This window comes from Esox lucius, chromosome 4 (genome assembly GCF_011004845.1).
Source record: "Esox lucius isolate fEsoLuc1 chromosome 4, fEsoLuc1.pri, whole genome shotgun sequence".
Classification (NCBI taxonomy): domain Eukaryota; kingdom Metazoa; phylum Chordata; class Actinopteri; order Esociformes; family Esocidae; genus Esox; species Esox lucius.
Window position 1 is genome coordinate 29855111 of NC_047572.1, and position 27943 is coordinate 29883053.

The window sequence follows — 27943 nt, forward strand, 5'->3', positions numbered from 1 at the left end:
GTACCCATGGAAACCCTCCAACCATGGCAACACTAAACATTAACCAGTAATAGGAAAAAAGGTTTAGCTGGCTGAACTAAAACAAATGTATTTGCTAGGAGTAAAAACTTTTTTTTTTAACATGGAGAATTTAATTTAAAGAAAATAAAATCGAACAGCAGTGTCCTGGGGTGGTATGGCTGACCTAACACACACTCAGCAATAATCTCTCCTCCCTTTTCCCCCTTTTGTTGCCAATGAAGCATAAGAGAAAATGTCTGGAAGTAAGCATTTAAAAAATTCCAGGAAGTGTCTGAGAAACCACCTCCTGGTGCAGGTTTATTCAACTATAACTCTACTAAGTTTTGGAACCTGCTGTTTTTCTGTTCTACCTCATTAATTGTTCCCACCTGGTGTAGCAATGTAAATAGGTCTCTGATGGTTCATTGTTGTATCAGAGTCTTATTTACACCTGGACACAAGAGAAACCGTCCTGAGGTCTGAAGTTAAATGATGATTTCCCCCCACAAAAAAAAAACACAATGAGAAAACATTTAATTAAAATCAAATAATTTAATTACCTAAACATTTCATCAAACATTCCCACAAATCAGGAAAACACTTTTGGAATTACATCTGGGAAAGACTGCAACAGATTTACAAAGACACATGCATTTTTCATAACTCCAAGTATACACAGACGTGGACACAAACTCACTGAATCATAATGGAAACAGAAAACAACCCAAGTAAAACAGAGGGTGCAGGCCTTACAGATTACCCAGCTAACATTTGTTAAACATACGAATCAACACTGACATACACACAGCTGGCTTTAATCGACAAAGGCCATTGTCTCAGGGAGGAACCTTACAACAGAGGTAAAAAGAGAAAAAAAAATAAAGTATGCATCGCTAGCTAATGAAACCTGCATGCCAGACTTGCAGAGCAAGACAGCATAGCGCAAGACTATACTGCGAGCTCCTGAATGTCGCTACCAGACAAAGTAATCTATGCGTACAGAGAGGAGGCTGTTGAGGCTTAGGTTTATGTGGCAAAATCTCATTTTGGATGATAAAGCTGTGTTGCACACAGAAAACCCACATTCACCACGACTTCACAAGAAATAATCACATTTCTGTACACAACGTTCACCAAGGTTGAACAGGCCTGTGATATTAACTAAAGTCCTTTGGGTATACAGCTGGAAGGGAAACCCCATGACATCACGAAAGTTCTCTGCTCTACAGTGTAAAATATATATAGGCTGTGTCTGTGCGCGCACGGCGCATGCGTGAGTGGCTGGCTTCTGCAGTCGGGGCCCGAGTACAATATGTTCTCGTAGCAACTTAGCCAACAATCGTTCAACATCTTGGAAAGCGTTTTTGGGGAACAGCTAGGAAATGACAGACTTGGATTCAGCACTTAAATGTAATACTTACACCCATCGTTTCAAGGTGCATATGTACTCAGTATAGTCTCAAAACTGACCAATTAATGCAGTTCTTTCAAGTTTATTTGGTTAAGGCAGAAATGGCTGTCAATGTAAATATTCTCCAGACAGCGGCGGCTGATAGAGTTAAGAAGCGGTCAGGAGAAGAACACACATGAGTAAGCATAGAGCCCACAGTTACCATATATTGATAAGCATAGAGCCCACAGTTACCATATATTGATAAGCATAGAGCCCACAGTTACCATATATTGATACGCATAGAGCCCACAGTTACCAAATATTGATACGCATAGAGCCCACAGTTACCAAATATTGATACGCATAGAGCCCACAGTTACCAAATATTGATACGCATAGAGCCCACAGTTACCAAATATTGATAAGCATAGAGCCCACAGTTACCAAATATTGATAAGCATAGAGCCCACAGTTACCATATATTGATACGCATAGAGCCGACAGTTACCAAATATTGATACGCATAGAGCCCACAGTTACCATATATTGATACGCATAGAGCCCACAGTTACCAAATATTGATAAGCATAGAGCCCACAGTTACCAAATATTGATAAGCATAGAGCCCACGGTTACCATATATTGATACATCCGACCACTAGAATTTACTAATCTCAATGGCTTTTCTCCACAATAAGACTGAGGAACTACTTGTATTGTGCAACGTTCTGCCCCACAACGAACAATCTTAAGTAGATTTCACTGTAAAAGAAGCATTCCAGGGATCTGTAAGAAAATGTGGTGAACGGTGGCCTTTCAGGGTTTTTAGTTAGTACACGTTTGAAACTGTAGTGCTTCCCCTTGGATTTCTTTCAGCAGCAGTGGCAATGGTTGCACTAGCATGCTAGCCGCTCCTATAGATGTCCAGTCATTGTGCTGAGAGCACTAAAACTAGTTAGCAACTCTCTACAAACTGCTTGTAGACATAAGTCCATACGTTTATTGGACTATAGGTAAGTAGAAAAAGGGCGTAGTCGCCAAAAATCACTATCCATTTAAATGCCATTTCTTATTCCTATAGTACTGTATACATCCTTATATAAAAAATATACATGTATCTACTATGACTTCAATGTATATATTTCAAGTTACATACTTTTGATGTGGTGGCAACAATTTAGTCCACGGCTGCTAAATTAATACAGGGGAAACACTGGCTGATCAGTTTTTTCCTCCCACACCTCCTTAAAAACATTCATTGAATACAAGAGGATTCCTTTCTGCATAGAACCCCGTTTCCTCAACCACACAAAAAAAGCACAATTAAATCAGTCACTAGTGATACTAGTGACACTAGTGATAGAAAACAGCATGGTAGAATTTACCTCAAGGTTTAAACTTGCACAACACCAGGCAAATACATTCAGGTGGCTCTCCTCCAAAAAATAAAAAAGAGGCCTCCTTCCAGGCTACCAGGGACGGTGCTCTTCACAGGGGAGGAAGATCCAGCAGAGGCATTTTCGCCATCTTTTCACATGGTCCCAAGGACCATTAACGGTGGGAAACAGAATGGCTAATAGGAACGACAATGGCAACTGGCTTTTTCAACAAGGTGTTTTTGGAATTGTGTGCCCACATGTTCCAGATACTTTGAGTGGAACATTAGAGCACAGCAGTGTTAAAGTAGTTATTTGGTTGTTTTAACAAAACAAGCTCTTTGATTTGTATGGGTTAACAACCTGCGCTATCGGCAGAGGGCCCCAAGACTAGCAAAAAGCCATTCCAAGGATGACAACTAAAACCATCCCAACAGGAACCTAAACCACAACACATAGACAAGAGATGGACAGAACGACAGTCCCAGAATGCCTAGGGCAATCGATTAGACAATTCACTAGCCAGGCTAATTTAATCCCCAATACAAAATGGCTCACAAAGGGTCTCAGCAGCTGTCTTCAGAGAGAGTGGTGGCCATTTCAGCCTGATGGGACACCATGAGTGTCAAATCACTGATTGTCAAACATCTTTCCTGGTGTGAACGATTTAAGAATCCTATAATCTAGACACTGGAATCCCAGTTCAATTCACAATTGGATGTGCAAATGTAAAAAAATAAAGGGAATATTAAGAAATATGGTTTTGTTCACTGATCAGATCAGTCATTCTCTGTGGTCCAAAGGGCCCATATCATTGTTTCTAGCATCAAGGCACATTTGGTAACTATATCCACAACAGCGACAAATTGGTTGTCAAGGCTGTTAATGTTTTTCAGACTTATTTTTTTCCCCACGTCCACAGTAATTTTGGTGTATAACTGATCCTTCTCCACTTTGACCACTTTGTACTCCAGGGTTTGATGCCGTCTTTGTTCATTGTCTCCCTGGTTGTGGGCAATGCGGTCAAACCTGAAACGAAAAAACACAATTCAAATGATTACAGTGAAGGAACCAGGTCCTTCGGATTTGGTTAAGATGCAACCTACGGCAAACAACTCCTTTGGACATTAGAACACACTTTGCAAGATCAAACACTAGTTATATAAAAAGTGCAAACAATCCGCTACAAAGTACATACGCCGCGTAATAAAGTAGACAATGATTTCAACAGACCGGATACATTTCCCGACCCTGGAGTGAGGCCTTGTTCAATAAATGACCACATTCATTTGAATGGCCGCCCAGGCGTTTTGTTTTTTCGCATGCAAAAGTTTCCCCAGGCATGTACTGCTCAGGTAGAGAGAACGTCAGCATGGAGTTGGAACAAAAGTGTGTGACTGGAGTGTCTGGGGAGGGCTCAACTGTGGACACTTATTGTTCTACAACAGATAACGCTGGATAGTTTTAAGCAATATAGCCGAAACTAGATGGGGACCTATTGCTTGCTCCTATTAAATTCAATTTGGCTAGATGTACGCAAAAGGGACTAATCTCACAGCGACAGATGTGCCGCTGTAGACACAACTGCCCCCCCCCCCCCCCCAACATCAAAGGTGGGCGTGGCTCACCTTTGCGGGTTGTCCTCGTTCTTCTTGTCTCGGTCGTGGCGGATCATCCTACATTTCCCCACGGCTCCGCTAGGCCGTGAGATGGACATGCCCTTGGAGCTCAGCCTGTTGACACACAGGGGCAGGTGCTCGTTTCAGACCCGCCCACAACTACAAACAGATCGTCCCACCAAGCACAAGGTTTTCACACAAGGAAAAAAGGTTAAATATAGGCCGGATGTGATAGGGAGTGAAACAGGCTCTTTGGTTTCCAATTTGGCTGCCCTGTGGACAAGATGGAAATTGCACACTTTGTCGGGTCTATCGGTACTGAGAAGCTGTCTGGCCTAGCAGAGTTCACTAACACAGCTGATAAATGCCTTCTGAAAGCTCTATTCACCACAGAGAATAGGGCATCTTTGGAAATTGCTGCTGTGCCAGTTGTTAACATCATTATGGAAATGGATAATGAGCTATCGACCAGTTGTTGGATCCAAAAAACTAAACAAAAAATACATCTTAACACTTTGTGCCATTTGGCTCTATGTTAAATAATGACCCCCACGTGGAGTTTAATTTACAGGCATTATTCAGTCGCAGAGAAAGTGTCAGAATGGATGCTTTGAGGTTACGAATGCCTTAAAGGCATATGTTTAACAAGGTACAGCATGGTATCGTAGAGAGAATTTAATCCTGAAATGGGTCCGATTTCCGATTCACGTCAATCCCAGGCCCCTCCCCCTCCCTCCATTACAGATCCAAACAAGCTGCCTGGCAGCTAGATCCTGCCCTGATAAGAAAAACAGCCTCCCAGAGAGGACCATGGGGGATGTCTGGAGGGGGTCGTCCAGAATGTCTCAGAGAAAGTTCACAAAGCACTCCCCTGCACCCCTGTCACAAATTAGAAGTTTCTTTGGTTGTCCCATCTGCTTGTAATGGCTGCTTTGCTAAAATGCAGGCTAGGACCAGTTATGGACTACAAGAGAGTAAATGAGAAGGGATCTAGAGAGAAATATGCCTCAACTTACATAAGCATTTACACTGGGGTTTTGTCTTAAGCAGCCAAGACTCTCACCTGTTGAAAATGTCATCGTCCTCCCCTCCCCAGCCCCAGTAGTTGTTCGGAAAGCCGTTGATTTTGAGGAACTGCTCCTTGCTCATTGATGACACGCCCCCAAAGTACTGGTTATATGGCAACCTGAGAGGCGTCAAAGCAGATAGGGTGTGAGAGAGAGGGGCAGAATAAACGAGTAGCCCTAAATGAGGAAACTTACCATTTGTTTGTTAAGGGGTTAAACAGCTCTCAAACGAGGGGTCAAGAACTGGGGCGCCAACAGAAAACATTGTCAGTTGTTTCCAGGATACGGGAAGTATCTGTCTAGCAGATGTCTGACTGCTTCTGTACATGTGAACTTCCCATGATCACATGTAGAGGCAGAATGCCCTCTGGTTTAGCCTCAGCTCATTTCCATGTTGATTTTGGACACTACAACAGGTTAGCCTAAGCCGTAATGTCATTTCATAAAGATTTATTAAAAAGGCGGCCGCAGTATAGTAAATCTAAATGTGCGCGTGTGTGGGGGTGAAAATCCATTGTAGGGTTTAGTCACCGAACAAATTGCCAAACAAGGAGAGCTCAGCGTCCGTCTTTGAGACAGATTTTCCTCGCAGAGTTCTGCTGGATATTGTTTCCAGATGTTTGGTGAACAGCAGGAAGATGACAGAGCACACAGAGTTTTGGGACAAGACTTTGGTGACCGAATGCCCATAAAAGCACATATACAAGTCTGTCAGCGGTCAAGTTGCAAAAAAATTAACAAGCAATACAAACTCGTAGCCAAGTGTAATCATGTTTTGGCAGAACACATTATGATGAGCTGTCATTTGACACGTGCTGCCCGAAAGCGCTAAATCTTAAAAACATGGGAGTAACAAAAACAAGGGCAAAAGGATGTTTGGATTAGCCTTCTGCATCAGAAGTAGACATCTGAAGTGTAGATGTGTACCTAGCCAAACTAAAGCTAAATAGATTTTCATCAAAAAGGAAGATAAGGTCCTGAATCTTTTCATTCAATACACGGACAAAGAATGCCTGTAGCTTCACAGAGACCGGCTCCGACATGTCTGTGAGCTCCAGTTCGTTGTGACCTGGATGAACAATGAAATCACGCCCACCTGGGACGGTTCAAACGAACTGTGTGTTACACGTGGAGCCACCATTTAAAACACAGCAGAGTGGCCCTACGTCCTCCTATACAGGAGAAAACCGAGCAAACATTGTCACAAACGTGTCAGACACAGCATTAGCAGTTCGGGCTAAAATAATAAGCATTTAAGCCGTTCTGACAGCAGACCCCCGGGGCCAGCATTCCTAACGAGAACAAGGCCAGTCTAAAGGCAAGCTGCTCAGAAACACATGACAGGAGGCAAATCAGGTCCCAAATACAAGCAGTTTGCAATGAGCAGCTGAGCTTAGGGCCTGATTGAAAGTACATGCAAAGCTCCTTCCAGTATTTAAAAGACTGACCACAGCGTTAGTCTTGAAAGGATTGAAACGCTTGCCTGTATTACTGATATGGGTATGGAGAAACAAGCCTTTCCCCACGTAAGTCTGAGAAATTGGCCTAAATTACACTGCCTTTATTTGGCAAAACAAGAAAACTGTATTAGACTCTGTATGTGGCCCATTTCTTAAAAACCACTTGCTATCAAACTAAAAATGTCATGGCTAACTGAGGGATAACTGATTCCACTTACAGACAGGCTGTTATTTGCCAAAGAAGAAATAACTAAATTACTGACAATTTGCCGGCGTTCACCCGAGGGTTTGGTGGAGCACGATGAGAAACATGTCTTAGGGATTTAGTTCACCAAAACCACCCTGCGAATGACTTGGTTTGCACTGTTTTCTTTAAACATATCTAGACAGCTACGGAATTACAGACCTGCAGAACAGGAAGCTCGAGGGAATATTCAAACAGGCATCATCAAGCCAAGACAACGGTGGCCTTGGTAACCAGTGATACCTTCCACAGTTAGGCGTTAAGAGGCGCAGCTATAGCAACAGACAATGCAGAATTCACAGGTGCCCTCTTATTGGCCAAGGGGCGGAGGCGGAGGCCTACCTGAAGCCGAACTTATCCATAGAGACAGACAGGTGCCGGGGCTGGCTGAAGCACTTGTAGGTGTTCCTGTCATCCATTGGGATGAGGTCTACGTCGCTGAACACGAAGCAGCCATAGTCGTACTCCTTCAAGGCCTCTGCGTATCCCACGTTGAGGAGTTTGGCCCGGTTGAACACCTCTTCACCGTCCTGGAGAGTGTGGATGGAGGGAACGGGACATTAGAACCGTAGGACGGAAAACAAACATCCGGACGGTAGACAAGGCTGGGTGTTTTTGTAAAAGCCCTTTGTGACAACTGCTGATGTAAAAACGGGCTTTAGAAATCTGACTGATTGATAGGCAACACTGGTCCTGGATTGTTTGCTTTGGTGTTTTGCACCAGCAAGTGAATACCAGGAATACAACTTGAGGTGAGGGTTCTGATGTCATTTGAACAACAGTACGGTCATCTTGGTGTCCTCTGGGGAAAAATTAATAATTGCGAATAATCGCTTCTGCATTGTTTATCAATTTATTTTATTGTACTAGGCAAGCAGACTTAACACATCATAATGTACGGCAGAGATCTGGGGAATTAGCACCGGCTAGGGTGAATCGACTCACTTATAAACAATTTAAAGGAATGTAGTCTGACTCTAAAGAAAATAACAATCCATCCGTATATTGTTCCAGCTTGCTGTTCAAAGTAATTGTGAGGCAAGCCAGCCTGATTTTCATAGCTGTATTAGTGCTGGGAAACATATTTACACATTGTCCCAAACACCTGGCGACAGACAATTACATCGTACCGTCGATTAGCCCCAGGCTTTATTTGAGCAGGTTTTAACATAATGTAGTGGAGCTGAAAACAACTGCGGCACTTTAAAAACATCTAGACATGAATGCTTAGTGTAAAGTGAACATAGAGAGGAATTCCTGTTATCAGTTATGGGAAGGAAAGAGGCCGCCTCAATTGAGTCTTGCTCTTACAACTCAAAACAGAGGATTGCTTAGGTATACAGACAGGTCACCTGAGGTATTATTGGTATAATTTAGAACATTTGCGATTTCAAAAGTCTTCGATCTATGTAACTCCTCAGGGTTGAGTTTCTGCTGTTGACCTTCATTCATGAGCCTTGTTCAATAAAATAGCTGGAGGGAAAACATAATCCCATTTCTTAATTGGAGGATCAAATAACTACACACCGCCTCTATTCCTCTGGGACGTTTTTTTCTGTTTTTCAAATGTTACCCACATAGATTATGCCAATGGATAGCATGAGAAAAGGCTTAGAAATTTTATTAATGAAACACAAGTTGCTATTCAACCAAATTATTTGGTAGTTCTATTATGGACATTTCAATATATTAAAATCACATCCGACAGGGAACATCCAGGTTGATCGGGTTGGGCAGTGACGTCTTCCACTAGTTGCTGGGCCTGTCTGTCTATTTACTCTTGGTCCTCTCAAGATGGATAAAACACATCGTCAATTACCAGGGCCGATGTACGTAAGCATCCTGTGTCCATTCTCTAAACGGCGTCGCTTGGCAAAAGAACCGGAGCATCATGTTCTGCCTTAATGTGTCTTCAATGTGCATGGAGTGCTTTTCAACAGACGTGTCTCAAATATCACTGGCTTTATCTGATCTGGTCCTGAAAAGACCTGCTTGAATACCTATAGAACCCGGGGGCAGATGACCCTCCCTAACAACATGAAAACAAGGACGGTCTCAAATTAAAGAAAAGCCTGGGTAGTGTTTATAAAAACAGAAACAGGGACTCAAAGTTCTTATGCATAAAATTAGCGAAAACACTTGGACGATTGATTCAAAGTTCAGACGCGTCCTTGGCTGAAGCCCCGCCGTAGGTAACATTCTATACTACACACAGTGGCGATACACGACACAGACAAACATGTACATTGATAAAAAAATAATAATAATAATCCCCACCCGATACGGTCTAAAACCAAAATTTGTTAAGGAGGCCAGAGTGAGTTTGTTTATGGTGGCCGTATATTGTTTCAGCCTAGTGACTCATCTCTCCCTGTCAGGGCATTACAGCATCATACGCATGTGCATATAAAATCGCCACACAGGTCGCTCATTTGAAGGGAAGTGAAGAAAGCACAGTTCCAAAACAGATCAAGTCAATACAACAGAAAAACTGAAAGAGGAAAGAAGCCCACATTACCAGACAGACCCCTTAGCCCATGGTGTCACGCAATTGGTCAGAGCAAGCGGGGGGGGCGCCCTCTCTCCTCCTCCAGCGAACACAGCCATTGGCCAGATACTCCGACATGCAAAAGACAGGTGATTTGAGCAGAGAAAAGGAAAAAAGGAATAGATAAAACAAAGGAGGAAGGGAGAGGAAAGGCTATGAGAAAAACAGGAGAAAAGAGAGAAACAGACGGGTTGAGTAGAAAGCCAACAAAGACCCAATAATTGTGCTTAGCCTCAGAGCTTTTGGAAATCACTAGGCAACTCTTAACTACGGAAAGTCAGATTGGTCCATTAGAATAATAGCAGCTTTTAACTGATTTTCTTTGCCACGCACCGCATCATGACAATCATGACGTCTTGATCCAGTATATACTACTGGCAGGGCGTGACCGACTCTCTGCACTAAAACACTGGTTTTCCCATGCTATACCTGTAACCCATCCCGGCATCCAGTCAAAGGGGAGAGGTCGATCACACCCCTCATGCTCTAAACCAGCTTAAGTGCCAATTAGTGCCTACAGATACAGATTTGATTAGAGCACCTAAATCATTCAGTCCTGTGTGATTTGGATTGCATTTGGCATGTCAATAAGCATCCTAGAGTTTTGTCCTGACCTAGTGTTGACCTGACCGTAGGATTTCACCACACTGTTCACGTCAGACATTGCATGAAAGAAGAACAGATGACTAATACATGTTGATCGTGAATAGTGTGTGACAGTGACAACAGCTGCAGTCCAATTGATCATAACTGGACTGCATGTGTAGACACAGCCATTGAGGGCATTTAATTCACCTGGCACTGGTACCGATGTGAGCATTATTTTCAGCAACTGACAATCTCTATGGAACAAGGCTGCCTCCCAAGTGCAAGCCTGGTGTCCGGCCCAAAGCGACGTCTGCTCGAAACAAAAGCAATGTAAAGGGTAGATCTGCCAGGACACAGACCGCAATGAAGCAGCCCCAGCTGATATCTGTCTCCGCAAGCTACTGTATAGATCTTGAAGTTGGGATACGCAACTCCAGATCTTGAAGCAAGTTCCACTCCATTTTTTCCATTACAACTCTGTAATCAGGGACCTATTCTAGACCTGGGACATCAGGTGAGGGCAATTGATGTTGAGGTAGAACAGAAAACCAGCAGGCTCCGGACCTTGTAGGGTAAGAGTTGAATACCCTGATTTTAAAATAAGGGTCTTCACCTACACTTGCTGTAAAGTATTTCTAAAACTGCACTAGGGGAAGTTAGATAAATTACCGCCGGGTTGTTTAAGCACACCACAACGGGTAAGTTTTGCCTACAGACGGACTGTTCTGACAGCAACGCTACATTTTCCTGGGTGAGTCCTTCACCTGAAGTCCCTCCCAGACATGTTCAGAAAAGACACTTGAGGCCTGTTGTCCTTCAACCCGGCAACAAGGTCAACTTGCAGGATCGAATGATGCCAGCCCAACCAGTGCTTTCTCCGCCCAGCTCAGGTAGCTATGTCGGCTCAACTCTGAACCACAGATGAGATCAAGCAGTCAATCCAGTTGAACTAGAGATTCTGCACACGGAATTTACAAAGCATTTTGAAAACTGGCAGAGCAACTGTGTTTACATTTTAGGGAACAGGCTGGACTGCTGCATCACCGCTGTGACATCACAGTCCTTGAAGATTTCTTTTTTTTTGGCATTGAAATAAAATAATCTGTGGTACAACGGGGTAGGGACATTGGAGCATGGTGTTTGCAGCAGCAGGGTTGCGTGTTTTATTCTTACCAGGAGTCAGAATGGAAAGGTTTGAACATTTGTGCACCCACTGACCTAAGTAAGTCTGGATAGGAGTGGATTTACTCAACTACACCTAAGGCAGTGACATCTCGCACCAAACAAGGAATTAGACTGAGACGATGTTCTTACGGACAGTTTGGGGAAGACACTGAGAATTTCACTTTAAGTACCACCCTTGTTAAATTCTTCTTCCAGTCATCTGTAATCACCCTTATACCTGCATACATAAAAAAAAAATAAAGAAAATCCATTACACAAACAAAAGGACCTGGATGAAAAGAGACACAGGAATGCAAGTATAAAAAGAGCCTTCCAGAAGGGCTGTTCTTTCAGGTCTTTAAATGGAAAGAGATAGTCCAGTCTGAAAGCCACACGTTGTCTATTTCTGTGCCAAGCCCATTTCTGTGTTCAGCGCTAGTTTTACTGGAGGGCACAATAGTCTTTTGGTTGTGCAAACACCATGAATAAATAAAGGAAATTGCTGACAGACAAAGAACAGACGCATAGACAAATGCTGGCACTATGTTACATGATCAGATTTCTTCCCCATATAGGTCGAACACAGAAGGATTGCCTCAGATTGTAAGCATTTTTTAAATAAGAAACAATCAGTTATTCAGATGCTTGCCTACACTTTCACCTGACCGTGAAGCAATACATTCCATTAGAAAACTGAGGCATATAAACCTTTGACACACTGGGAAGAAATATTTCCCATTAACTGACAAGTTTCTTTGCTGTTAGGTTCCTGAGTTAAACAGGACCGATGTCTGCTTTCCAATAAGAGCTATTCCCAAAGCAAATACATCTTCCAGCTCATACTGTCGCTAAATGCCATTACAGTGGGTCATTTTTGTGTGTGATACCAGATCTAGCTTTTATTTGAATGATTAATTGCTAGATGGAGACTGTTCAAAAACTATACGAACATAGGTCTACGACCATTTCTAGTTTAGCGATGATTTAGGTATCTGGAGTGTTTTTACAGAAACCACCACGCTCGGATTCATCCCAAGGCGGGTATATTTGACAAGCTACAAACTAATTTATTTGCACTCGAAAACATCACACCAAGTAACGCAACTTAAAAGGATTTAGACATGGGACGCATCCTCCATGCGATCGATATCTGAATGGAAAGAACACTGCTAATCAAAAACAGTTCACCCCAAGCGCAAAACAAACTGCAGATGTAATGTATTCACATAATGTCTTTAATTATTCTCCCAACAATTTCCAATGCGTAGCATCCATACTTGCGATTTCATCTTGCCAGTTAACTCCAGCTACAATACTTAAAATTACAAACAACCTTTGTTTGTTTGAAGCATTCTGGGAAACAGCCTGCCCTGAGATTTACTAACTGGCAAAAATCCCTTTGTAGACATGCATGCAGGCGGAGAACAGAGAGTCGTCGTGAAGAACCCACCTGGTTGATGACATAGACACCATAGTCCAGCTGTTGGCGCTGAAGAATGGGATGGAGATAGTAGAGCCAGAACCTGAGGTGTTCGTCACGGTTACGGAACGGGATGATGATTGCCACCTTCTGAAGGGCCACACAATCTTTGGGCTTGAAGCGCCCCCCGTTCTGGAGATTGGGGTTCTCATTCCTCACGAGATCCAGGCTGACTGGATTTGAAAATTCTATGCGAAGGGGGCCCACTGAAAGAGAATGAGTCATGGCTTATTCATTAGGCACTATAACTTTACTTGGTGCTATGGTGATGCAAACCAGAAATAGTCGCAATATAACTAAACACTTTTACTGAAGCTTGTAGCCAGCAAAGTTGTCCATCCTTATATCCTAATGAATAATTAGTTTTGGCCGTGGCGAGGATCAAACCCCAGTGGCCTACATGGCAGCCCGTGTCTCTAACCACAACGCTATTTAACAAGGGTTAGTCAGTCAGTCAGTCACTCACGCAACAAGAGACATTCACTCTTCTTGGCCGGCTCCACTTAGTCTGGCAAAAAAAATCTGAAATCTCATGTTCATAAGTATTCAGACCAATCATTCAGTACTTTGCAGAAGTTCCTTTGGCAGCAATCACAGCTTTCAATATTCTTGGGTATCCCTATACTAAGTTTTCACTGGCATTTGGCCAGTTTCTCACATTCTACCTTGTAGATTCTCTCAAGCTCTGTCTGATGGGATGGGGAGTGTCAGAGAACTGTGATCTTCAGGTTTCCCCACAGATGTTGAATGGGGTTCAGGCTTTGGCTGGGCCACTCAAGAATATTCACAGAAGCAACTCCAGTGTTGCATTGGTTGTGTGCTTTGGGTTGTTCTAGTGCTTAAAGACTCAAACGGCATTTCAACAGCAGGAACTTTACCCAGGAACTAGGAACCTTTTGAGGAACTTACTGCGTTTCCACCACAGGAACCAGGAACGACATTTTACCCCCAAAATAGTCCCTGCTCGGGGGCAGGACAGTCACAGAGTACCAGAAATGTTGGGGTGGGGCTTGCAGTGCTGAACATTTCTGACTGGTCAAGTAGTAGTGTAAAGTTGGCAAACGCCATTTAATAAAATGTCCTCAGCAGACTAAAGTTAAAGGAGTCATTAAAGGAGTTTATTTTGCTTACAAAAAGAGAAGAAAAGACTGTGGAGAAGAAATTGAACGACAGATGGAATTGGAGCGCAGGCAAACAGCGAGGATATGCAGCCCACGTTTAATTACATTGAGCAATCATACAAAGGCTTTCAATACACATTTTTATAATAAATATCAGGAGACATTTAATATATGCATTATTCCATGGTAACCATAAAAGTTGCTTCCCTTGGTCGGGTATTAATGTCCTAGCTACATATTTATGTATATATTCTGGGGTGCATAATCTGTTGCATGTCAATCATCCAATTTATGTTGTTAGGATGTTGTTTCAAGTGTGTTTTTGTTGTTAATGGTAAATCCTTAGGCTTTTTCCTTAGGCTGAACATGCATACATTTAAACTATTCCAGCAGCCAATATCAATAACACGTACATGATATACCGGTACACTATTTGCCTTCTACTCCTGTCTCCAACGATTCATTGTGTAAAAATAAATAGTTTGACGCTAATGTGAAATTTAAAAAAAGCTACCAACTATGAATACCCAGATATTGCCTTCTGAATAATTTCTAAATTTAGTGCAAGTAGTTAAATCTTCCTTCAACATTTCCATGGAGGTCCTCATTTAATTTAAGCTCCGTACTAATTTAGTGCACGTGATTGGTCCTCCAAACCGTATTGTTCGCCACGGATTTACAGGTGTGATACCGAAGCTGGGTGGATAATTGAAGTGACCAGGGAGCTTATTGTGCACTCTTCGCTCGTATGTAGCAGACAGGCACTTATATTCCGACAGCAACCTAACACGCATTTGAGATGATACACTCCAAAGCAATGAGAACCAGCATGCGTTATCCATTCACATTACCACCATCGAAGACAAAGTCCACACCCTACTGCGTCTTTATAATGAGGAAACAAAATCCAGCCGGAATTGGAAACGGCGATGGGTGTATACAAAATGTGTATTTTGTTCCTAAACATATACAAAATATCCTGAAAGTGAAGTGAGCTGAACGTTACTCACACCGGGAAAAGGTGCTGGGAGAAACATACAAAATTAAAACAAGTTGTTAGTTGTTATTTATACCTGCGTTTTGCACATTTGTATTTTGCACCTACATTTTTGGAGATAAATAACTAGTTGTGGAACCACAATGTGTGTGTATAGTAGCCGTTTGTGTCAATCTGAAAACTCCCACACACTGTCTCACCGCCGAAGTGTTTATTAAATCACAACAGATAAAGAACAAAAAAAAATGTGCGTTGGCATGAATCCGTCGGTCATCTCACGGTCAATCTCAGTAAAGGCTCGTAAAATTCAATAAACCACAATCTACAGCAGCACAACTTGAATCTCCTCCATGGTTACTGCGCTGTTGCAGTGTCACATGGGGCACTTGCATACGTCAGAGGGCTAATTTGCATAATCTTCAAAGGACTTTAGACCGCAGTGGAAATGCAAAAAACATGGGCTGAAGGAAAAATTCATTTTCCCCCTCAATCCTGAACAGTATTTCAGTCCCTGCCGCTGAGAAGCATCCCCATAGCATGATGATTCCACCACCATGCATCACTGTATGGATGGTATTAGCCAGATCATGAGCAGTTCCTTGTTTTTGATAGACATAGCACTTGGCATTATCATTGCACTTGGCAATTATCTCCAATCTCCTACTAACAATACTGTGACAATGACCAACAGCTGTTTTAATATCTAAATTAAAACAGAGTGTGTTCCTAAAGTAGGCACGATAGATATAGAATACACCATAGAATTACAGGTCATATTCATAGTTCATAATTACACACACACTCATTGCCCTGGATTGTTTTCTGTAATGTGACCTGGTGGTTGATGTCCGGGAACTGCAAAACTATACATTTCAGTTAACTCAGGGAAGACGTACATACCACTTCAATCCACTGACTTCCACACCTCAAACAGTCAAGAGTTTTGTGACAGATGGATAGCTCAGCTAGGGAAACAGCTGCAAAAACATATCCTTTTTGAAATGTGAGATAAGCTACAAGGCCACTGAACGAAAACAACAAAATGTGGAAATAAGCCAAGTTTCTCAAACAATGAATTCCTTAGCAGCATGTAGCTAATAGTGTGGCTATAGGTAGACCAAATGAAAAAGACTAAACCTTTGGTTGAGGGGGATCTTTACTTTTGCATTTGACTTGAAATTAAAATGCTGATAAAAAAAAAAAAACTTTTGAATGAATACCAACCAGTCAGCCAACAATGTAAGTGTCAGCCCACAGCTTAAGACAAAAATATTGTGAACGTTATGTTAATTAAACATTGATTAGCCAGTATTGGTACGGTAACTCGCCAAACCACCAGAAAAATATAAAACTTACCAAGCAGAGGCGATGTCTCAGGACATGTTTCAAGTTTGTTGGTGACTGTAGTCACGGTATCGACAGAAATGTTTGTTCCAACCCGGTCAGGTTCCGTGCCCTTTGAAGTAGTTTGGTCACTCTTCGCTGAATGCGTTTGTCGAATTTGTGCAAACGCAAATGGAATTTCTAACGACCTCACGTAAAAAATTAAAGTGACTGAAATATGGAGAAAACATAGAAGGACGAGTAATTTGCATGTTCTGTGAAGAACGCTGAAATTCACTGTTGAATCCCGCATCATTAGCTTACTATGCTCTATTAGACAGCAATATAGATAAAGACTGGATGAGCTAACGTCCGGAGTGGTCGAACTATATCTTCGAAACTTTAAAAAGTTTCAACACCATACCTACTTTCCACGGATGTCTTTTGTCGACTAGCTAGCTAATGAACTTTAGCTGCTAGCTTATAGTAAAATGTTTCATTTTCGCTCGAGACAACTTCACGTAATAGTTGTCGAAGTTCTTCTTTGGTACTTCTGTGGTAGTCCCTTCAAGAAAGAAGTTATTTTGCTGAAAAGACTCTCTCAAGTTACGACTATCCCTACTAATTGCCCCGAATTACTTTTTAAACTGGCTAAAAGTTTGCTAACGTTAGCTACAAGTGGCTATCCAAGCCAGCGAATGATAACAGCATCAAGACCCCGAAGCGAGTTTCTCTTGAGTTTCTCTGAATGACCGTTTCCTGTGAGTTTACCAAACACAAATATCCGATGGATTAGAACATCTTAATACCTGTAGTATGCGCCTATTTAAAATATAGACGTCTATAATAAAAGTAATTTCAGAGTTGTACATTTAGGAAAAAATATATGCCTACAATCGCCCTGAATATCATTTCCGTGTGGACCCTCCAGTAACTGACGATAAGTTTTTCTTGTTTGGTCGGTGGCTGATGAAGGGAGGGGTCTAAAGAACATTGAAACTGATAATGGTATTACATATATTTAAACTGATTTAAGAATAACAATTTGTTTAAAAATACAAAAATGGAATTTAAAATACAAAGTTAAACATTTTTGCGTTCGCTTTGTAAATGGCATGAAACTGTTTTGCTTTACCACAGTATAAAGATCACAGCATATGATTAGTTAAACTCAGTAACATAAGCCTAGCTTACATTCCACTCCACGTCATGTGCAAAGAATATTTGGCAACTACGAGTGGCAAGCATATGAGCTTAAGAGACTGAAGTGTCAGTAAAATGTTGTCTCTTCATGTCAAATTAAATACACGAGGGCCACCCAGTGGCAGACGGGGCTAATACCCTTTGTATTGTGTATTTTCTATATTTTATTGTCTATTTCATGTTGTGTTAGCGGAAATGTGGGTAATCATATCTGGTGACTAAATATATAAATAGTGACCGCCTAGTTTATTTCATTTACATTTGTTTTCACTCAACAACCTGTTCCTCTTTTATAATTAATGACCGGGACGCCTACGTAGTTGTTTAACTCTCACTACGTAGTCGGGTGCCATGTCACAAGAATTTCATTGTGCAGGATGACGCATTGTTGTTTGGTGCATTTGACAAATAAACCTTGAAACTTGATAACAGTTTCATTAAGATGAAAAGCTGTTTCTATGCTATTTCCGAATTATAAAATGTAAATATGCGCACCAAATAGTTTCACTTATTGGACAAACAAAATACAAAGGAAGCATTTGAAGTGTCTTTTTATAGGTCCAGTTAGGATTATACCCTTAAATGTGGACAGATGGGCACGTTGGAGAAATTAAGCTAATCGGAAGCATTGCTATAGGACTTTTCACGGAGGATGAAAATACAATATCTGCAAAATACTTTTTGGGGGGCTCAAATCACTCCATGACACTGCACCGATTGTTGATAACCATTCTTTTCATATTTCTAAGAACACAAATGTGGTGAAAGAAAAATCTTCCAAGGCTATGATATGACACCTTCGTTTTTTAGCACATACACAACTCTTACGGATATCACAAAACTAAAGTGGATATGCACAATGAAAGATGGAAACAGTTATGGTTTACGTAAATCCCTGGTGAAAGTTAGAGAAAATTTCAGTGTGATTTTATCAAGACACAAACCCAAGCTGAAGCAACACAACGCACTGGAGGCAGGGGACCCAACCACCCCAGGCCACATAATGGCCATATTTAATACAGTTTTCCAGAGACACTGGTAGAAGAAAGTATGCACTCAAAACTACTCACTTTTATCATAATAAGGAACATGGTTTCATTTGGAAATTGTCTTTTTTTCATGGTTGCTCGGGTTGATTTGTAGAGAATCACTTGGGCCCCATTGTTGCCTTGATATTGCAGTCTGTATGGGTGGCTCTTGTTCTACATTGTCTTATCCCTGGTTATATTTATACAAATTAAATCATTCACAACAGCTCTTTACCCAATGTGGGCTTTCTGCAGAATACCTAGTAAAATATAGATGAATCAATATCATACTGATATCTTTCACATCTAATTTAGCAGTCACTCTTGTCTACAGCATTGACAGTATTGAATGCATACAGCCCAAACCCCACCCCCCACCCCTAAAACATCCCATCCTAAAATCCCATCCTAAAAACCAGTGGCATCGGACCGGGGGGAAATGGGTACTAAGTATATAGGACCATAACGTGTAGGGGCCCTCGAAAATGCTTGAATCTTGAATAAAGAGGGGAGGGGCCCTCTGAGACCACATATGTACAGGGCCCAGAAATTTGTGCTACACCCCTGCTAAAAACAGAACCAGTAGCAGGGCAAGGTCTCATTCACTGCTTTGGGACATCGGGATTATATTTTTTGACCAGGGGAAGAGTGCCCCCTACTGGCCCTTCTACAAAACTTCCAGTAGCATTTGCGGTCTCCTGTCCAGAGACTGACCAGGACCAACGTTACTTAACTTCAGAACCAAGCCAGCAGTGGGATGCCGTGTTGTGAGCAAATCTTTAAACTTCGGCTTGTAAAATCTTATATATGTATAATCTTAGATCTGTTTATCGTATAGTTTTGTCATGCATTTTAACATGAAAAATATCTTTATTTTAAATGTATAATTTAACCAGATAAGTCACATAGTTACGGTAATATCATCATTTTGAACATGGTTGCTGGTTTTTCAACCATTTGGAGCACTGGGATTTGGAAGGAAGCAGCCTCGGGCAGAAACACGAGCTCGTGCTGACGTCAGCCATCCCTGCAAACAGACTGACCGAGCCAGGGCGATGTGTAGGAATGTGCGGAAACTTCTTCCTTCAACAGTTTGTGTAATAGTACTTTGATAATATTGATCGAATACCGACAAGAAGTGGATACTGATATAGGGTACGTTGTATGTAATTCAGAAATGAACAGTGTTGTATATTGTTTGAGTTGTAAAACAAACTAACTTTTACGAACAGTTTTGAAAATGGAGGCGGTGTGGGGGTTGCTGAAAGGGAGAGGCGCTGTCCAGGGCTGATTTCAGCACGGAGATCAGGACCAAGGCTAACACACGCTGTGTAAAACTTTCGAAGTGTTTGCAAGATTAACTTGACGGGATACAAATATATAGAAAAAGTAATTACATACAATATATATCAGATTTTTTAGAAAATTCTACAAGTTAACAAACGTGTTTTGTTCGGACTTTGCGCTTCCGCAAAACTTGTTTTCCGAGTCAAGTTTTGAGGGCCTTGCTGGACAGCGACATTCTCTACCACTGTCGTGGCAAGCTTTCGTAGTGATTATTTAACAAGTATTGTTGGTTAAAGTTTGTTTTTGGCTACAATCCATTAATTTTAACTAAGTGAAACGTGTTGTGTTTCTCCCCATGCGCTAACCATTTGCTACCAATCGTGTCGCTTTTTTGTTGCAACTTGTTGAGATTAAGTTCTTGTTTACAACTATACAGTATATGTGTCAAAGATTGTGTATTTTTAGGGTAGTCATTTAATTTGTGATTATTTCGATACAAACAATTTTCCAAACTTTGTCGAAGCTTCACACTTCTGCTTTTAGAAAATGAAGACAGGCTTCTAATTCCGGTTTGAAAACGTTTTAGGGAATTATAACCAGTTTTGTCTATTTTTTTGTTTCGCATTGACGACATACAATCTAGTGCGCAATGTGTTTTTCTATTGCTTTAATTCCTATCCATACTAACTACAAACTACAGCAAGCTACTTTAGTTATTGGGCGCTGTCAACCAAGTTGGTGGTGCTGTTTCAAAATGGCCGAACACGCATTTCTGTGCAAGCAAAAACAGGCATGGGTGGTTTCTCAAATCACAGCGTCAAATGTTTAATAGATGAAGTAGGTCAACAACTCATGTTGTGGTGGTGGGATAGTCTTGGCAGATTTCTATGGATTTTTTAAAATATATATTGGTAAAATAACTATTTATTTGATGTTTATTTAACTGATTATTTCTTAAACGGTATACATTTGTGTCATGAAAGTATTCAGGTAATTAAGTTTGCACAAATTAAGAATTCAACATGGTCATCTGACCAAATTGTAAATTAGTATAAAAATCCAGAGCAGACAGTGAGTTAAGAAATACAAATAAGCCTCTAGTTATCATTGTGTTCTTACATTTTATTGGTTTAAATCTTTTCATTTTGGTTTTCTTAATTTTTTTATTTCTTTTAATGGCCAAACCTGGATTTGTATTAAAAACATTAATCATCTATAAGTAGACCATTATATGGAACAGTGATATTACCTTACATCATTTTTTACTAACTATTTACTTGGATATCTTGGAAGCGGCTGAATGTTAATTACTTGGGACCACATGTATCTAACTTGGGTTAAGTCTGGTCTTAGAAATCGGGCATATGTGATAGCCATTCAAAAGAAAGGCCAATAAAGGGCCGTTAAAAATCCAACTCTGACTCAACCCACCTCTTATTTATGAAAAGAAAAAAACATAATTCAGCTCAATCAGTCTTAACATCAGTTGTTTGATCAGTGACCCTGACTTCCTCTTTTGAACTCCTCCCCACAGTCCCTCTAAGCATGGCTGCTCAGACAGTATTTCCAATGGGATTGGTCATGTTTTCCAGTGCAGTTAGCGTGCCCATGGTGGAGGATGCCCAGGGGCTGGCTGAGCTCACGCACAACGAGCTGCCGGCCCCGCAGCTGGTCATGCTTGCCAACGTGGCCTGCGAGAACCCCGCAGAAGGCAAGGAGATGATGGAACTTCAAACCGTCGGCTGCAACAACTACTCTGACAGCGAGGATGAGAGCATCATCCGATACAGTTACGATAGCCACGAGAGGGAGATGTGCATTGTGGACTACTCTGAGTCTCCACGGCCAACTCTCACCCGGACTGAGGAGATTGACGATGAAGAAGAGGAAGGTGTTGACCTCTCCAAACCCTCTGGCCAGCGTCCTGTTAGCCCTTCTGTCCCTTCCACCCCTTTGATACCTCTGACCCCTGCCAGCACTCTGACCCCGGCTACCCCTCTGACCCCGGCTACCCCTCTGACCCTGGCTAGCCCTCTGACCCCAGCTAGCTCTCTGGGCAAGATTGTAGAATCCGCCAAGAAGAAGAAACCCTTCTTCTGCAAACCCTGCAACTACCAGGCCAAGTGTGAACAGGAGTTTGTAACACACATCAAAATCCACAGCGCCAACCGGATGATGGTGGTGAAACGCGTGGAGGGCGACAAGTCACAGGCCGCCGGAGCTTCAGCGGGCTCCCAGCGGGAGGCCGAGGGCGGCGGCGCTGGCGACGGCGCTGTCAACAAGGGGGTGATCCGCTGTGAGCGCTGCGGCTACAACACCAACCGCTACGACCACTACATGGCCCACCTGAAGCACCACGAGAGGGAGGGCGACGATCAGAGGATCTACCGGTGCACCATCTGCACGTACACCACCGTCAGCCAGTACCACTGGAGGAAGCACCTGAGGAACCACTTCCCCAGCAAGCTCTTCACGTGCAGCCAGTGCTGCTACTTCTCGGACCGCAAGAACAACTACGTGCAGCACATCCGCACTCACACAGGTGGGTCCGACGTGCAAGCGTGACCTGTTAGCCAAGCACACGACTAATTGTCGAAGTGTGAGTTTTTTTTCTTTTCTTTCTATCCAATTTGCTCACGGTTTATTGTCGTAATTTTATTTGCGCAACTCCAGGTGAGCGTCCGTTCCGGTGTGCATACTGCGAGTACTCAAGCTCCCAGAAGACCCATCTCACCAGACACATGAGGACGCACTCAGGTGACTATGTTTGCAGTTTGCTTCTCGAATTAGACACGTGATGGATTTGTTCACTGTTAGTCCTACCTCTCACGGTCAACTTTTTCTCCTTTGTTGCATTCGCTGGAGCAGTTGGGTTTTGGATGAGAACGGTAAAGTGGTTTGTGTTATGTGCCGTGAGATGCTTAGTGTTTAACCAGTAATTTTTACATGTCCCTCCATACTGCGGTCCGTCTCCCCCTGCATGAAATTCACGCCGGTGTTCCTACGCCAGCGGTTAAAATGTATCCAAACTAACCGTCCCCTCCCCAACGCATTTCCTTAACAGGTGAACGCCCTTTCAAGTGTGACAGCTGCAACTACCTTGCAGCCAACCAGCATGAGGTGACTCGGCACGCCAGACAGGTCCACAACGGGCCGAAGCCCCTGTGCTGCCCCTACTGCACGTACAAGACGGCCGACCGGAGCAACTACAAAAAGCACGTGGAGCTTCACCTCAACCCGCGCCAGTTCCTCTGCCCCGTCTGCAAGTACGCCGCCTCCAAGAAGTGCAACCTGCAGTATCACATCAAGTCTCGACACCCCGGCTGCCCGCAGGTCGGCATGGACGTGTCAAAGGTCAAGCTGCGCGTGAAGAAACCCGATTCCGATGAGTTCCCCGACGAGTGCGCCACGGTGAGTGGAACGGAGAAGATTGATGAGGAGGAGGATATGGAAACGGAGGGGGTGCCAGCTGGAGCTGATAAACAATCACGCCCAATCAATCTGTCAACCAAGAGAAGCAATCCTAGCCCAGCGACAGACAAGATCCATAAGAAATGTGAAGTTGCTCCTGTGAAAGAGGCCAAGAAAAGCAGCAGACCTAGCCCAATTCAAGGAGTAGAAAGCATGGCAACAGACAGGACCCCGAAGAGAAGTTGTATTTACCCTGTCAAAGAAACTAAGAAGAGCAGCAAGCCCAGTCCTGTTCAAGCCGTACAAAGCGTGCCAGTGGACAAGAGTATTCAGAAATCTGACGTCTGCACTACCAAAGAGACACCTAAAAGGGCAAATGACAAGGCTGACAAAAAAGTTAAACTGAAACGCAAGAATATGGAGATGAGCAGGGCAAATAAAAAGGACAATACTACGCTGAAAGAGAGTGGGAAAGAGAAATCCGTTGCAGTTCTCAAAAAACAGATGACATGGAAGACAAGTGTTCAGGAAAAGATTGAAATAAAGCAAACTGTGGAGAAAGTCCAAAAGGAAAGTTTGGAAGAAGACATTTTTGAGAAAGAGAAATCGTTTAAGGAGAGTTTAGAGAAAGGTACAGTGGAGAAAAAGAATTTGGAGAAACCGAAGGAGGAAGAAAACAAGAGACCGCAGAAGGAGAAAAAACAGCAGAATGATAAAGAAAAAGAGAGAAAAAACACTACTAAATCTCAGAAGACTCCTAAAAAAACAGAGAAATTGCTTAAAAAGAAGGTTGAGAAAGCTCCCCAAAATCAGGAAGTGACAGCCCAGTGTGAGAAGAGCAGGACGAAGGCAGTTAAGAGGAAAGCTGCAGAGGCTTTGGACTTATCCATACAGGAATCTCCCGAGAAGCCCTGCAACGACATTAAGGTCAAACGGCTGAAACTCAAGGCTGCAATCAAGACACATTCAAAGGCCACAACCCCTCAGAGCTTGGTGACTCAACCTTCCCCTGCGCCTGAGCAACTGGGCCTAGCAGAGCAGGCGGGCCAAGCAAACCAGATGATGAACTTGCCTGCGGTGAAAAAAGGGAAGAAGAGCAAAAAGACCAACAAGAAAGAAGCAAGTAATCGAGAGACGGAGGTTTCCGGTGAAAACAAGGAGTGTTCCACGATTGAGAACCCTGTTAGCACCCCTGAAAGCTTACAGAAAGAGCAGCGGGCAGCTGAGCAGGAGATTGTCCCTGCTCTGAATACACATACTGGGCCGTGCTTGGTAGAAGAACGGCTCAATAATCGATCAAACAACCTTGCAACGCAAAATCCATTCACAACTATAGAAGTGGTGAAGACTAAAACTGCAGACAAAGCAAAAGATACTGCTAACCCTGAAAGCTTTGGCTCCCTGAAAGGGAACAGTCGTCCTGATTTCAGACAGCCACAGGGAGACCTGGCAACCCCCTCCCTGGAGCTCCCGAAACCCCGAGGAGAACCAACAACACCCTCCCTGGAGCTCCCGAAACCCCGGGGAGAACCAACAACACCCTCCCTGGAGCTCCCGAAACCCCGGGGAGAACCAACAACACCCTCCCTGGAGCTCCCGAAGCTCCGGGGAGAACCAACAACACCCTCCCTGGAGCTCCCGAAGCTCCGGGGAGAACCAACAACACCCTCCCTGGAGCTCCCGAAGCTCCGGGGGGAACCAACAACACCCTCCCTGGAGCTCCCGAAACCCCCGGGAGAACCAACAACACCCTCCCTGGAGCTCCCGAAACCCCGGGGGGAACCAACAACACCCTCCCTGGAGCTCCCGAAACCCCGGGGGGAACCAACAACACCCTCCCTGGAGCTCCCGAAGCCCCGGGATGAACCGTCAACACCGACGACACCCTCCCTGGAGCTCCCGAAGCCCCGGGGAAAGCCTTCCGAAACTGAGGAAGACGAGGGTATTCACAGCCACGACGGTGGCAGCGACATCAGCGACAGCGCCTCGGAGGGCAGCGACGACTCTGGGCTCAACGGACTGGCCGCCGCTGCAGGGAAAATGGCCAACGACCCTGAAACTCCCACGGAAGAAATTCCAACTCCCACTGAACTCAAGAGTCACACCTGCATCTTCTGCGACCGCACCTTTCCCATGGAGGTGGAGTATCGCCGGCACCTGAATCGCCACCTGGTCAATGTGTACTATCTCGACAATGCAGCCAAGCCGGACCAGTGAAGGCCGGCTGAAATACATCGTTCTTCTCTGTAATCAGGTGCATGTGGCCATTTTGTTTTATTCTTTCACCCCGATATGAGTGTGTATAGTTCTGTGTAAACGTGTAAGCAGTACATATTCAGTTACCTTGAATTAGTGCTTATCGGTCACTTTGCGTTGTATGAAATATTTTGTGCTATGTGAAACTAGCTTTTTGGCGGATTTGTTTAAATGGTTATTGTTGTCTGGGCTTTCACATAGCAGTTTCTTTGAATGTGAGGCAATTCATTCTACAGTTCTTTTATTCAAACATAATGGGATGCCTTTCATTTAAATCACAGAGGATATGTGATTTGACAACCATGTGAAGCCCAAAACTCATATCCTTTGTTTGCCGTGTGATATATATCAAATATAGCAAAATAACATGATTACTTTTAAATCTCACACTAACTTAAGTACAATTCTGTGATAGCAGTGCACTGTATATATTTTAAATAGCGGTTGGATTTCAACAAATTTCAACAGCTGAGGTTCACAAACCGGTTGAGTTTTCTATATTAGAAGAACCCACAATGATATGAGAATCACTTTTTCAGTCCATCAGTCTAGTAGAAGAAATATACAGCAACAACAAAATATATTGTGAAAGGAAGTGTAATTCTTTCCCCCACAAAGAACCAAAGAAGGCCCCTCCCTGTCGTATTTCCGCCGGGAGATTAGAAGGACCCAGGTGGTCCAAGCCGAAAAAGTCCAGAGGATAATGGAGCTCTTTGAGTCTTTTGTGTGTGCCCACTCCAGTGAAGCGCTGTATCCTCTGAAGACAGGACGAGGGCTGCTTGGTCAAAGTTTTCTCAAGTGTGACTGGTCCACGGCACCATTTTGGCAGCACTTGACAACTGCTGATCTTCCACTTTGATTTCTTTTCATTAAAAAAGTTGCCTGAATCAATTGTCAATCTGTGCAATTGACCTTACAAAAATCTCCATGACGAGAAATATTTTGGGTGCGAATTGGTCCCACGATTGAAATTACTTGGCTTCTCTGGGTTAGTCTGGTGGAATGGTGGAAACGTGGGTATGGAATGGTTTCCTGTTTTCTCAATGTCTGAATTTTGTTGTCAAATGTTTTGTATATCCAAGTAAATTTAGTCAAACTTAAAAATACTCATGCTACTCATTAAAAAATCTCTAATAGCCCTTCAAAGTGTAGGCCTATAGAAGTTGACATTTACAAGATCTGTCGCTGATATACTGTAGAATGGACAGCTAACATTGAAAACAAGTTTTGAAATCGCTGTTTGTCCACTCATCTGTAAAGTTGCCATTATCAGTTTTGTATTTGATATTGTAAAGTCCAAAGAGTTCCTTTTTTTTGTCTTTTTTTTTTTTTACTGATTAGTAATTTTAGTTTGTTTTGCTCTTCAGTGCCTTCGACAATCATTGTTTTCTGTTAAGATGTTGCATATGGAGTGTAGGTTTGTTGAGTCAATTGTTTTTTACTGTAGATTTAAATTACAGTACCAATTAAACATCTGGACATAGTTACCAATTCAAGTGTGTCAACTATTGACTGGTACTGTATATCGTAACATCATGTTTATCTTTAATATCATTCCATTAGTTGTAATAGTTTGATTACTCAATTTCTCTGATGTTACCAGCCCTCTCAGGGGTGAGCTGTGAGTTTGATATGGGGATGGGCGATTCTGTTTTTAACATTTGCTTTTGACCCCAACTCATTTTTTTTCACCAGAATTGTGCCTCCAAAGCTCATCCTTTTTGTGCCATCCATGATTTATGTCTCCTACTTTCATACACATCTAGTTTTTCATTTCTGTTATTCTGAGGTGATTTCATAGACTAAGCTAATAAACGTATGCCATGTATTCTTTTAGTAAATTCAGTGCAATATTGTATTTTGGGTGTGATGCCAAAGTGGAGATGATAGTGATTTATAACAACATATGGTTTAAGTTTCCTGATTATTAGAAATAACAGAATTTCCAAGTTTCCAGGGTAACTTTTCCTATTTAGCCTCTATGTATAAATGCACTCTTATCTTGACAGTTAGTTTCTCTATCACTTTAAATGTACATATTTTTATTTCTGAACTATCCATTTTTGTTGTTCACCTTTTTCTTTTTAATGAATTTGAGATGCTTATTACCGTCTTTGTAAACATTTTGCATTCACATATTTGTAATCATTTGTAGCCTATTCCTGTCATTTGAGGTTTTCAGTTAGTAAAGAAAATATACCCCCCCCCCCCTATCAATTCCCTCCTGATGCCCCCTTCCCCAAAGAAAACAACTGGATAGTTATGAATTTTTTGTGCCGTGTAAAACATCCTGTACAATCCTGCTCTGAAGTTTTGTTTCTAAATAAAAGTTGTCTTACAACTCATGTGCTGTTTGTGTGAATGCTTTTGATATAATT

At 42.6% G+C, this 27943-nt stretch overlaps 2 protein-coding genes across 2 annotated transcripts; one reads left to right on the forward strand and one right to left on the reverse strand.

Annotated features, from left to right (window-relative positions):
• Positions 1–532: 532 nt before the first annotated feature.
• Positions 533–17353, reverse strand: b4galt1l (DP-Gal:betaGlcNAc beta 1,4- galactosyltransferase, polypeptide 1, like). The gene is made up of 6 exons (XM_010866503.5): positions 16414–17353; positions 12910–13145; positions 7502–7689; positions 5452–5574; positions 4398–4502; positions 533–3798 (listed from the first exon to the last, which is right to left on the reverse strand). The coding sequence occupies exons 1-6, from the start codon at positions 16694–16696 to the stop codon at positions 3549–3551; spliced, it is 1185 nt and encodes a 394-aa protein (XP_010864805.2). The 5' UTR covers positions 16697–17353; the 3' UTR covers positions 533–3548.
• A 2268-nt stretch (positions 17354–19621) lies between these two features.
• rest (RE1-silencing transcription factor) lies at positions 19622–27910 on the forward strand. Its single transcript, XM_029119383.2, has 4 exons — positions 19622–19766; positions 21433–22440; positions 22572–22655; positions 22963–27910. The coding sequence occupies exons 2-4, from the start codon at positions 21444–21446 to the stop codon at positions 25524–25526; spliced, it is 3645 nt and encodes a 1214-aa protein (XP_028975216.2). The 5' UTR covers positions 19622–19766; positions 21433–21443; the 3' UTR covers positions 25527–27910.
• Positions 27911–27943: the final 33 nt, after the last annotated feature.

Coding starts and splice junctions, on each gene's coding strand:
- b4galt1l (XM_010866503.5), bottom strand. CDS start 16,696: ATGATGCGGGATTCAACAGTGAATTTCAGCGTTCTTCACAGAACATGC. Junction 13,146..16,413: donor TGAGACATCGCCTCTGCTTG/GTAAGTTTTATA, acceptor ATTCTCTTTCAG/TGGGCCCCCTTCGCATAGAA. Junction 5,575..7,501: donor ATGGATAAGTTCGGCTTCAG/GTAGGCCTCCGC, acceptor GACGCCTCTCAG/GTTGCCATATAACCAGTACT.
- rest (XM_029119383.2), top strand. CDS start 21,444: ATGGCTGCTCAGACAGTATTTCCAATGGGATTGGTCATGTTTTCCAGT. Junction 22,441..22,571: donor GCACATCCGCACTCACACAG/GTGGGTCCGACG, acceptor GCGCAACTCCAG/GTGAGCGTCCGTTCCGGTGT. Junction 22,656..22,962: donor ACACATGAGGACGCACTCAG/GTGACTATGTTT, acceptor TTTCCTTAACAG/GTGAACGCCCTTTCAAGTGT.